The 13,400-nt window shown below is 41.1% G+C and overlaps 1 protein-coding gene across 3 annotated transcripts in view; it reads right to left on the bottom strand.

Annotated features, from left to right (window-relative positions):
• Positions 1-13,400, bottom strand: part of aass (aminoadipate-semialdehyde synthase) — a 90,428-nt gene that overhangs the window by 23,016 nt on the left and 54,012 nt on the right. For all 3 annotated transcript variants that reach the window (XM_059977942.1, XM_059977940.1, XM_059977943.1), the window contains 5 exons: positions 12,132-12,253; positions 11,431-11,560; positions 10,801-10,911; positions 2,506-2,614; positions 1,061-1,201 (listed from right to left, as the gene is read on the bottom strand). In XM_059977942.1, the coding sequence (XP_059833925.1) occupies positions 1,061-1,201; positions 2,506-2,614; positions 10,801-10,911; positions 11,431-11,560; positions 12,132-12,253 (613 nt within the window). The remainder of the gene's footprint in view (positions 1-1,060; positions 1,202-2,505; positions 2,615-10,800; positions 10,912-11,430; positions 11,561-12,131; positions 12,254-13,400) is intronic.

Below are 13,400 nucleotides of genomic sequence, written 5' to 3'. Positions count from 1 at the left end.
TGGTTTTTTCAGAAATACGAAAAGGAAATATTGACAAGCACGTCCATGATACTGGAGTACAAATTATTACCAGTAAGCAAATTATTACAAGTGTTGAACAATGCTGTGACTCAGGCAGAATGGTAAAATATGGCAACCAAACCACCAAGAGGCATTATTTTCACTGATACTAACAGTTCCACTGGGAATTCTAAACAATAAACATTGCCCTGAAAAAGTGCATCAAAGCTACTGGTCAATCGAAGCATGTGTCCAGCTATTTCAGAGCTCCCAAAACTGAGTGGCTTGCTGAACCATTTAAGCGTGGCCCACGTTGGTGGATCTGAAGTTATATATCAGTCAGATCAGTTAAGCAAGTCAGATTTCTTCCAATGAAGGAAAGTGGTGAACGAGATCATGTTTTTAAGTGGAATTTGGTAGTGTTGTGATCAAAGACGTCAATAATCTGAATCTCACAGCAGCGTTGATGGGATTTGAATATGTATTTTTGTGTTGTTAGTCAAGTCTCCGGTTTACTAATCTGGTAATTTAACTGCTGCACCAACAAAATGCTCTTAAACTGCAGACAACTAATTGAAATCAGATCCTGTTACCAAGAACACTTTAAATTACCTTATTAACTTGTTAAATTTAATGGTTAAGCTGGTGTTACCTTCCACTGCCATATGGTTCCTATTTGCTCAAGTGCTGCCTGGAAGAATATGTTTTTAATAGCCATATCTGGGAAATGTAGCTATCTGCAAACAGAGTTCAACTTGTAGATAATTAAAGCTACTTATAAAATTTAGGTCAATGGTGGGTGTTTGCAGCTCCTGGAGTCTGTGTCTAAGCTAGAGGTGAATCAAAGTAAATGTAGACGATTGATCAGAAGTGGGCATAAAGTACAACGAATCCGATGTCAGACCACTACATGCATTAGGATGGATTGAACCCTTGCTAATGAGTTCTATCTGAAAGCAGTAATGATCACCTTCACAGTCAGTATTGAAAGATGCTGTTTATCACCAGTGAGAACTGATTTTGCTCCTTATAAGAAAACAGTAAAACATGAACATTTTACCTGTCCATCATTTAAGAAAACAGCAGGACGGATAGTGTTCAATAAAGCTCCAGCTGGACTCCAGCTGAACTTGTATCCCAGAGGGTTATCAGAACATTCAGGGGCAGGGACACCCCCACAGAAAGATACGTATGATTCCACCTGAAGAAAAAGTCACAGCAATACAGCTTATATTCCAGTGGAGTCAATACGCAAATCTGATTAAATATCTACACCATTGTTTTATAGGACTTTAAAGACACCTATACATTCTTTCACCGGCTTGTGGGCGTAGTGGCATCAGCGCTGGACTTCGGGGGTGAGAGGTCCCGAGTTCGAATCCGGCTGGCTCCCTTGCACACTTTCCATCTGTGCCTGGGTTGAGTGTTGAGCTATCAACTCAACCTCACACAAAAAAAACCTGGAGGGGGGCTCCGCCAGGTTTCAGTTGCCCAAGCCATGCATTACGATGACCAATCACAAAAAAGATCGGTGGAAAACGCTTGTCATGATGGCATCCGGACGACTCCACCAGGAGTTAAAGGCACACACACACACACTCACACGCTTTAAACTGTTTTCAACTTTCAACTGCGCTTCAAGCTGCTTTTTATCTTATCCTGTAACTGACAATTTACAAATTTCTATTTTATTTAACTACAGTTATATTCTATGGATTACTATGATTAGTTAATTATTATGAATTTCTTAGCAACATATGATACTATTCAAAAGCCTTAGGCACATATATATAGCTAGGGTGACTAAGACTATTGTACAGTACTGTGTCCACGTGGAGTGGAATACAAGTCTGTAAATCTGGCGGGAGCAAAGGATATTGGGAATGGCAAAGGTGGAGTGCCGTGGGAGGGGTGTGGAACAGGTGGCAGAGAAGGAGTGCCAGGGTGGGGGGGGGGGGCAGGACACACCCAGCCCTGATACACGAGTCAAGGTCATTTGATTCCAAATAACTGATCTATTGATCATTGCAGTACATCTCTCTGGTGCTTCTTGCACCCTCCCCTTTTCCCAACTGTGATTCCCCTCTCCCTGTCCTTCTCCCACTCTCAATCAACAGAAACCCAAGTCAGCATCAAGTTTATCATCACTCATATGTCATGAAATTTGTTTCTTTTTGAGAAGCAATACAGAGTAATACATAAAATTACTTCACTACAGAAGTCTTAGACACCCTAACAATATAAATGTGCTTAAGATTTTGGAACAGTACTGTAAAAGTAGACAAATGGCACACTAAGCTTGTTCTGTAAAAATATTCAATATGCAATAGCTACGTTTAAGTCTCTAAAGGCTCAGAAAGAAGAATTTAAATAAGGAATTTCATTGAAAATTTTAAATACTATAAACCAAAATTTGAATTTTCTGATTGGACTAGTCCAAATGTAATTCAAAGAGGGAGGTGGAGATTACGGTGGAGATTAGCATCTTAAAACATTAGCACTCACTGTTGATCCTTGCTCCTTTGCTTCATCGAAACGACTCATTGCCAGCATGTGGTCAATCCCTGGATCCACACCAACCTCAGTTAAAATAGTAATCCCGGCATCCTGTGCACTAAACAAGAGAAGTATATGGAACGGCTATAGGGGAAGTACCCATAATTTTAATTACCAACACTTCTTCCTTTCTACTACCATGCTCATGGATACAAAGAAACCTCATCAAAAATCTGTCACTGAACAATATCAGGCCATTTATGTACAAAAACAAGGAATTAATCTAAGATCGTAAATGGCACAAATTGCTTCATCTCTAAATTTGGAAACTGCCACTCAAGTCCAAGTCATAAATATAAATGACTTAAATCTATGATACTAGTCTTAAAAACTATGAAAATTCATTACACTCTTCCTGAAACAAAATTTTATCACCATTTTACTCTCTGTCACAGTCAAAGTTCCATCCATGCTGTTATTGTTCCTTTTTATGGCATGGGCTCTAGTCTGATGACGTTTATTATCTAATACTTTATTAGATGCGCTTTGGAATCCATACATAATGCACCAACTCTCTCTATGATATTAGAAAAATGTCTGTGTAGTCAAGAACAATTTTGTTAGAATATTCCATGTTATAATTTCCCAATCATTAAATACACAATAGTTAATAATTCTCTCATTATTGTTTCTAAAACTGCAGGTAAACGGATTGCCTAATGGTTATTGAATTTATCCCTTCATCCAACAGGGTCCTGTAAAGTGAGCACAGGGAGTTAGGAAAGAAGCCAAGAAGCAGGATATCAAAGGTAGTACTCTGCCCAGCGTGGTGTTGGAAGCAAATATGATAGAGCCATTCATGAGGCTCTTGGATAGGCACATGCATGTGCAAGAAACGGAAGGAGCTAGCCATTGTTCAGGCAAAAAGGATTAACTTGGCTGGGTAATTGATACCGAATTTGGGTCATAGGACCTGCTCCTGAGCTGTACTGTGCTGTTTTATCTTCTATGGACTATCACTTTAGAAAAGGAATGCAATATTTGCAATTTTCTGGTCCAAATCTTTGGAGGATTAAGGCCAAGGGCTCTGCAATTTCCTCTCCTATCTCTCTTAGCAACCTCAGATGCATCTCAAGCACACTAGGTGATTTGTTTACTTTATGTATTGTGATTCTTTCTAATATCTCCTCTTTGCAACCCACCCAGAATTTCAAACACACCATTTTTTGCCGAGACTTCAGAAACATCTTCTCCCTTGGTAAAGGCTGATATAAAATATGCACATAACATTCTCAAGTTCTCTGCCTCTCCACAAGTCTATTTCCCTTTGGTCTCTCATCTGTCCCACTTCTTTTCGTACAACTGTTCACAGAATATTTTTGAATTCACATTTACTTCACAACATATGCCAGTGATATTAAATATGACTCTGATTCAGTTAGTTACCAGTCTTCTCTTATGCTGTCATTTCATCTCTTAATTCGTTCCCCTCTGAATTTTCTTTAATTGACCTGGTTCTCACTCATTTACATCAGTCCCACCTGTGCTACATTTTGCTCACCATCTTTTTGATCATCCAGAAAATTCTGCTTTAGTTTCCCTATCCTCCATTCTCATAGGAATATATCGATTCAGTTCAATATTGTTTAATGTCATTTCCCCTACTCTTGTAAGAATGAAACAATTGTTTTTCCAGATTAAATGTAGTATATAAAAAACATAAAAGATAAAGAACACAATAACAATAATGATAAAACACATAATATATATAAATACACAAGATAGCTTATGCACACAATTGATGTTCGTCCATAAAGCGACACGAGGCTGTACATATAGTGACTGACGGGAAGTAATAAGGTCATGGTGGAGTTAGTGGGTGGAAGTGTTCATCAGCCTTGATGCTTGGGGAAAGTAATTTTTTCTGAGTCTCTGGTCCTGGTGTGTCCTACGTAGCCTCCTCTCTGACGAGAGTGGGTCAAACAGTCTAGGAGCAGAGTGGGATCCTTCATGCTTACTGACCCTTTTCCAGCACATTTCTGGCAAGTAGCCTGGTGCCAGTGATGAGCTGGGCAGCTTTGACTACCCTTTGTGGAGCCTCCCTCTCTGCCGCAGTGCAGTTTCTGTACCGTGCAGTCATGCAGCTTGTTCAGATGTTCCCTACATCTGTAGAATGATGCGACTACGGACGTGCAAAGTCCGGAAATCTTCAGCCTCCTTAGAAGTAGAGGCATGGGTGAGCTTTCTTGACTGCACAGAATGCATTCTGGGACCATGAGAGTTTTTGTGTTGATGTGCACTCCCAGGAGTTTGAAACTGCTTCCATTTTCCACAACTGTGCCGTAAGTGTAAGGGGAGGGGTGAGCGGTGCACGTTCCGCTGAAGTTGATGACCATCTTCTTTGTCTTGTTGACGTTTTGTTAGAGGTTATTTTCTTGGCACCAGGCCTAGAACTTTTCCGACTCCTCCCCATAGGTCATCTCGTCATTGTTGGTAATGAACCCCACCACTGTCATATCATTGGCGAACGTGATGATGCGATTGTTCGGGTGTTTGCCCATGCAATCATGTGTGAGCAGAGTGTAGAGCAACAGGCTCAGTACACTGCCCTGGGGGGCACCCATAGAGAGGGTGACAGGGAGAGGGGACTGGTTGCACACCCTAACTGTCTGAAATCTGTTCAGTAGGACGTCCAATACCCCGATACACCATGGTGTATTTAGACCAAGGAGTAGGAGCTTATTCACCAGTGTCTGTGGGACAATAGTGTCGAATGCCAAACTAAAATCCAGAAAAAGCTTTCTGATATAAGTGTCTTTGTTTTCTCGGTGTGTCAGGGCCAGGTGCAACATAGATGCTACATAGAGCAGTTCTGTCGCTAAGTGCATTGGTGATTTAACCGTAATAGAATCATTCCCACTGATCAATTTTCCGTTATACTGGAGTAAAGCAAAATAATACTTATACAAGTGTTCTTTATATTAGTATTTAATGAATTTATTTTTAAATAGGACAGGCTGCATGATAGTATAGCGATTAACACAATGTTTTATAGCGCCAGCGATCACAGATCAGGGTTCAATTCCTGGCACTTTAAGTAGATTTATGTTCTCCCCATGATCGTGCTGGTTTCCTCCAGATGCTGCAGTTTCCTGCCAGTTCAGCTTAGAAATCTATGGGCTTGCTATGTTGGTACCTGAAGCATGGCGAGGTTTGTGGGCTCACTGATTTGATTTGATGCAAATGACACATTTTACTGTATGTTGTCATTTCAATCCACGTGACAAAAAAGCTAATCTTCTTTTCCTTGTATATAGAATGCCCATCACCATCACAAACTTGTTTTTGTAATGATATGAATCTATACAAGACTTTCAACAAGGCGTGTGTTTTGTTCTGCAGTGGTTTAGTGTAGATAGAATCTTAGAATCAAGCAATCTCTGGGCAAAGGTTTAAAGTGGAAAAAGGGACAATCAAAAAAATTGAGGAGATAAAGAAGAAAACAATATATGCACGAGGCAGAGATGAATCTCTGAGCTGAGTACAAGCCACGGTAATATCAGTACATGAATGATTCAGCCAAGATACCCTAACATACATAAAGGTCAGTACAAGTCAGTGCTGTCCCATTGTGCTCTTTGTTATGTCCCTTGCTGGTAACACGGTTTTCTTATGGAAGAAATAACATCACAATTCCTTGCCATGTATGGTATTGGCTGAATGCATGGGAATGCAGCCATATGAAACTTGCACAGAGGGCTAGAGAAAATCATTCTTTGAATTAGCTTATTCAGATTTATGTAAGCAATTACTGGGTGAGAGCATGACACATAGAAACACTGAAAACCTACAGCACAATACAGACCCTTCAGCCCACAAAACTGTGCCGAACGTGCCCTTCCCTTAGAAATTACCAAGGTTTACCAATAGCCCTCTATTTTTCTGAGCTCCATGTACCTGTCCAGGAAATTTTTAACAGACCCTATCATATCCGCTTCCACCACCATCGCCAGCAGCCCATTTCATGGACTCACCACTCTCTGCATCCATGACATCTCCTCTGTACCTACTTCCAAGCACCTTAAACCTGTGCCCTCTAGTGCTAGCCATTTCAGCCCTGGGAAAAAGCCTCTGACTATCCACATGATCAATGCCTCTCATCATCTTGTACACCTCTATCAGGTCACCTCTCATCCTCCTTCACTCTAAGGAAAAAAAGGCCGAGTTAACTCAACCTATTCTCATTAGACATGCTCCCCAATCCAGGCAACATCCTTGAAAATCTCCTCTGCACTCTTTCTATAGTTTCCACATCCTTCCTGTAGTGAGGTGACCAGAACTGAGCACAGTACTCCAAGTGGGGTCTGACCAGGGTCCTATATAACTGCAATATTACCTCTCTGCTCAATCCCATGATTGATGAAGGCCAATGCACCGTATGCTTTCTTATCCACAGAGTCAACCTGTGCAGCAGCTTTGAGTGTACTATGAACTCAGACCCCAAGATCCCTCTGATCCTTCACACTCCCAAGAGTCTTACCATTAATAGCATATTCTGCCATCATATTTGACCTACCAAAATGAACCACTTCACACTTATCTGTGTTGAACTCCATCTGCCACTTCTCAGCCCAGTTTTGCATCCTATCAATGTCCCGCTGTAATCTCTGACAGCCCTCCACACTACCCACAACATCTGCAACATCTGTGTCATCAGCAAATTTACTAACCCATCATTTATAAAGGTCATTTATAAAAATCACGAAGAGTAGGGGTCCCAGAACAGATCCCTGAGGCACACCACTGGTGACCGAACTCCATGCAGAATATGACCTGTCTACAACCACACTTTGCCTTCTGTGGGCAAGCCAGTTCTGGATCCACAAAGCAATGTCCCCTTGGATCCCATGCCTCCTTACTTTCTCAAAAAGCCTTGCATGGAGTACCTCGTCAAATGCCTTGCTGAAATCCATATACACTACATCTACTGCTCTACCTTCAACAATGTGTTTTGTCACATCCTCAAAAAATTCAATCAGGTTCGTAAGGCACGACCTGCCTTTCACAAAGCAATGCTGACTATTCCTAATCATATTATGCCTCTCCAAATGTTCATAAATCCTGCCTCTCAGGATCCTCCCCATCAATTTACCAACCACTGAAGTAAGACTCACTGGTCTATAATTTTCTGGGCTATCTCTACTCACCTTCTTGAATAATGATACAACATCCTCAACCTTCCAATCCTCCGGAACCTCTCCTGTTCCCACTGATGATGCAAACATCATCGCCAGAGGCTCAGCAAATTCCTCCCTTGTCTCCCACAGTAGTCAGGGATACATCTCATCTGGTCCTGGTGACTTTTCCAACTTGATGCTTTCCAAAAGCTTCAGCACATTCCCTTTTTTTAATATCTACATGCTCAAGCTTTTCAGGCCACTGCAAGTCATCCCTACAGTTGCCAAGATCCTTTTCCATAGTGAATACTGAAGCAAAGTACTCAAGTACCTCTGCTATCTCCTCCAGTTCCATACACACCTTTCCACTGTCACACTTGATTGGTCCTATTCTCTGAAGTCTTATCCACTTGCTCTTCATATACTTGTAGAATGCCTTGGGGTTTTCCTTAAACCTGTCAGTCAAGCCTTCTCATGGCCCCTTCTTGCTCTCCTAGTTTCTTTCTTAAGCTCCTTCTTGTTAGCCGTATAATTTTCTAGATCTCTATCATTACCTAGTTTTCTGAACCTTTCGTAAGCTGCTCTTTTCTTCTTGACTAGATTTACAACAGCCTTTGTACACCACGGTTCCTGTACCCTACCATCCTTTCCCTGTCTCATTAGAATGTACCCATGCAGAACTTAGAAATAGGTACAGAGGAGATGTCAGGGGTAAGTTGTTATTTTATTTTATTTTTTTACATAGGTGAGTGCGTGGAATAGGTTGCTGGTGGTGGTGGTGGATGCTGAAACAATAGCGTCTTTTAAGAGACTCTTGGATGGCTACATGGAGCTTAGAAACATAGAGGGCTATGGGTAAAGCCTGGGTAGTTCTAAGGTAGGAACATGCTCGGCACAGCTTTGTGGGCCAAAGGGCCTGTATTGTGCTGTATGTTATCAACGTTTCTATGTTTCTAAGTAACCACACAAATATCCCCTGAATATTTGCCACATTTCTTCTGCATGTTTCCCTGAGAACATCTGTTCCCAATTTATGCTTCCAAGTTCCTGCCTGATAGCTTCATATTTCCCCTTACTCCAATATAATGTTTTCCTAACTTGTCTGTTCCTGTCCCTCTCCAATGCTACGGTAAAAGAGATAGAATTGTGATCACAATCTCCAAAATGCTCTCCCACTGAGAGATCTGACACCTGACCAGGTTCATTTCCCAATACCAGATCAAGTACAGCCTCTCTTCTTGTAGGCTTATCTACATATTGTGTCAAGAAACCTTCCTGAACACACCTAACTCCACCCTATCTAAACCCCCCGCTCCAGGGACATGCCAGTCAATATTTGTGATTTAAAATCTCCCACCACAACAACCCTGTTGTTATTACACCTTTTCAGAATCTGTCTCCCTATCTGTCCCTGTTACTATTGGGTGGTCTGTAAAAAACACCCAGTAGAGTTATAGCCCACTTCCTGTTCCTAACTTACACCCACAGAGACTCCGTAGACAATCCCTCCAGGTTTTCCTCCTTTTCTGCAGCCATGACACTATCCCTGATCAACAGTGCCAACACGGGGAAGCTATGAAATTTGCAACTTCAAAGTGAAACAAAGATGTCAAACAAGAATTAAGAAGCAAATCTATTTTTGATGTATGTATTTCTAGGAGGTAAATCAGCAAGTGCAGCTATGAAATAATTAAGAATTACCCAAATATCTGAGTACTTGAGCATATGGCAACAGGGTTTCTGTGCTGTCAATCATAAGGAAATAGTGGCTTCTAGATCCACTGTACTGCCAACAACAGGCTGCCTATCACTGCCTTCAGAGAATGACTACATCTTGAAATAACATCACAGAGAGACTCATTGACATCAACTAGAAACTTCACTCATTTGGGTTAGGTTGGTACTTGTGTTTGAAGGACAGTATTAGGGATGGAAGTGACATTCAGTCTGGGGATACTGAAAATAATGGGTTCTAGCCAATACAGAGAAGAGCATCAGCTTGAGTTGGAGCAAAGTGCGCCATGGCAACCAAGAAAGTACATATGAAATGGAAACACAAGAGACTGCAGATGCTGGAATATGGAATAACACAGAAATGTTGGAAGAACTCAGTTGATCAGGCAGCATCTATGGAGGGAAATAGAAAGTCAGCATTTTGAGTTGATAGCCCTCCTCTGGGGTGAAAGATAGAGGGGAGATGGCCAGTATAAAATGATGGGAGAGAAAGACTGGAGCAAGAGCTGGCAGGTGATAGGTGGATCTAAATGAGGAGGGATGAAAGTCAGATGGACCAGGGGAGAGAGACAAGTGGAGGCATCAAAGAAATGATGATGGAATCTGCTACGAGAAGGTACAGCACACAATCACGAGAGGGAGATGGGGAGAACAGATGTGAGTGCCGAGGCAGGGGAATGAGTTGAAACAGTATGTTCGTGGCTCTGGGTTGTAGAATACTCAGATGGAATATACGGTGCTGCTTTGCTGAATTGCACTTAGTCTCAACTTGGCAGCTAAGGACAGACATGTCAGTGTGGGAATGGGAAAGAGAATTAAAACGACTAGCAACAGGGAGATCCCGATGGCCATCTATAGCGGATAGCATTTTTGTTAGATGGATAGGTGGAAAGAAATTTGGCAGTGTCTAAGTTATTCTTACTGCCCACCCTGATCCCTTCCCACTCTCCAGATGCTGATTGCACACTTCCTTCATGAATAAAGTACCCACCAACTACTGCTGGTCATCTGTCAGCTCATTCCCCAAGTGTCCTTGTCTATCTCCATCTACTGTCTTAAGTATTTACTTATAAGTAATTATGCAATGTTATTTCAAAATCTACCAGGAATGTGTGTCAATCCTTGATTTTGTTTTTGCCATTTCCTTCCTGTGCATTTCTCTGATGAAACTGCTTCCCTTAGTTAATGACTGATGGTGCAGTAGATAGAGTACTTCACATTTTTATCATCACTTCCCAAAATGAAAACATTAGGAAATGTATAAAGAAAAACAAAAGTGCTTCAAGTGCATTTTCAAAGGAATAGTCAACTGAAAGGTCAGACTTCTCAGAGCAATTTTTTAAATCCTGGTAAAATTCCACAAGGAACAGTCAGGTCTTCCTAGAATACTCACCTCTCATGCATTTCCTTCATTTCAGGGGACAGATAGCTTGCCAACACCATGTTCACCTTATGTCTGATGCATTCCTTCATCACCATCGGATGAAAACTAGTGGGCAGTAAACTAAATGGGGATTAAAAATCATAAAAAGATATAAAGACAGCTTTAGAGTAAGAATGGTCAACATAAGCCCAAGATCTCAGCATACAGATTTGTTGGTCAGTATGTGCTTATCTAGAATTAGAAAATTTCACTAATCCTTTTAAGCAGATCTCATAAATAATGTACAAAAATGTCATCATAAAAATTTACATTATAAATTGCCTCCATTAAATAGTGTTCTTGTATATCTGCAGCAAACATCATTAATAACAGTTCATCTAAACTCTCTAGTTTTAATGAGCACCGTGTTCCAGAGTGCAAATGGGATCACACCGATGCAAGTTGCTCCTTTTCAACAAACTTTAATATCCATCCTCCTAATCCTGCATGGTGATAAATAAAATAAACTCCTGCAGAAAAGTAATTACATGCACCCAAAAGTATTCTCAAAATGATTACCAGACAAGATTGGAGTCCACCGTTCATCTGACAAGACTGGCATTAATTAATACAAGTTAGCTGAGAGGACTGCAATCCTACCTGATTACAATGTCATGTGATTGCACCAGTTCTGAGAGTTTATCATGTTCCTTATGCACATCGAGTGTAACAGGAGTGGTGTGATTGTAGTTTGCAACCAGCTTATCCAACTGGTCTTTCAGATTAGAAGCTAAAGAATAAAAGAAAACAGATTAACCTTCAGCTCTTCCTTTGCTTCAGAATTCATTAAAATGTAAAATTTAAAATATGCAATTTGAACTATTAAAAGCAGCAATAAAATTATTGGTTAGTGACAGATCTTCCAAATAAAGCAAACGGGAGTGGATTCAAGTCACTTCTCAGACATTTGATATATTTCATCACTGATGTCTCAAAGCACCTCATCACAGTGGATGTAAGTGCTACTGGATGATAGTCCTTGAGGCAGGCAGGTTACCACGTTATTCTTAGGCACCGGTATTAGTGAAGCCTGCTTGAAGCAGGTGCTGGAGCAAGAAGTTAAAGATCTTGGTAAACACTCCAGCCAGATGATCAGCACAGGTGATTAATACTTGGCCAGGTATCTGGGCCAGATGCTTTTCGTGTGTTCACCCACCTGAAAACTCCTCACACGTTGGCCTCAGAAACAGAAATCATAGGATCATCAGTGGCTGGGGGAGTTTGTGATGGTTCCTCCATATTCTGACAATCAAAGCAAGCATAGAAAACATCACAAGTTAAGACAGAACCTGCTCACTTACCAACAGATATTTCGATGTCAGTGTCTTTAGTGAAATACTGCAAGGCAGGCCCAGACACATACCCAGCTCCAAGCAACAGCACTCTCCCTTTTGGACTCATTGTTCTGATTTGAGCAGACTCCCTACAAAGATGGATATCACAGTAAAGCTGCAGACTGTGAAACAACTCAAACAATATTATTTAAAATATGGAAATTGCTCAAATTAATAAACTTTAAAATAGCAAACAAATTTTGCTTCAAATGTTAACAAACACTGCCGCACCAACAAGACTCATTAGATTATATATGGACATCAGTACGTGTTCAATGCTATCCAGGCAGTTGCTAATTTAATACAACTATTTTTGGCCCCCAGTCTGATCACTCACAGTGATGCATGTCCTTGTATTAAAAAATCATTCACTCATTCTGCGTGTTCCCTCTAACTTATATGACCAGTGTGTGCAAAAATCATGGTCTGCTCAATTTTTGCCCAGTGTCAACATGTGCACATTGAATAATTACTTCAATAAAAATAGTATAAATAATCCAGTTCTAAAATATGCAGACAAATCACTGCAAAACTCCACAATGCCAACATCGTCCGCACCAAAAACCAGAAAAGGTAATGTGATTGCGTACAATCGTGAAATGTACTGAACATCCAACGAGGTGGAGGGCGACATTTTGTGCACGTTTTAAAATCCTTTTGTGTTCGAGTAGCAAAAGATGTGTGCATGCGAACACCATGACATAGGAGCAGAATTAGGCCATTCAGCCCATCGAGTCTGCTTCACCATTTAATCATGGCTGATCCCAAAACCCACCCAACCGCATACACCTGCCTATTTCCCATATCCCTTGGTGCCCTGACCAATCAGGAAACTATCAGCTTCCGCCTTAAATATACCCACCCATTTCTCTCCACCGCAGTAGTGACCATTCCACAGACTCACTACTCCCTGGCTAAAAACATTCCTCCTTACTTCTGTTCAAAAAGGTCGTCGCTCAATTTTGAGACTGTGCCCTCTAGTTCTGGATATCCCTATCATAGGAAGCATCCTCTCCACATCCACCTTATCTAGTCCTTTCAACATCCGGTAGGCTTCAATTGGATTCTTCAATTCCTTTGAATTCCAGTGAGTACAAACCCAAAGCTGCCAAACACTCCTCATATGTTAACGCTTCCATTCCTGGAATCAACCTCGTGAACCTCCTCTGGACCCTTTCCAAATACAACACATCCTTTCTGAGTTATGGGAAACCTTAGAGGGAACATTGGCTCCCG

Source organism: Hypanus sabinus, chromosome 8 (genome assembly GCF_030144855.1).
Source record: "Hypanus sabinus isolate sHypSab1 chromosome 8, sHypSab1.hap1, whole genome shotgun sequence".
NCBI classification, from domain to species: Eukaryota; Metazoa; Chordata; class Chondrichthyes; order Myliobatiformes; family Dasyatidae; genus Hypanus; species Hypanus sabinus.
The sequence above is the reverse complement of the archived record's forward strand: the minus strand, read 5'-3'. Positions and strand labels throughout refer to the sequence as shown.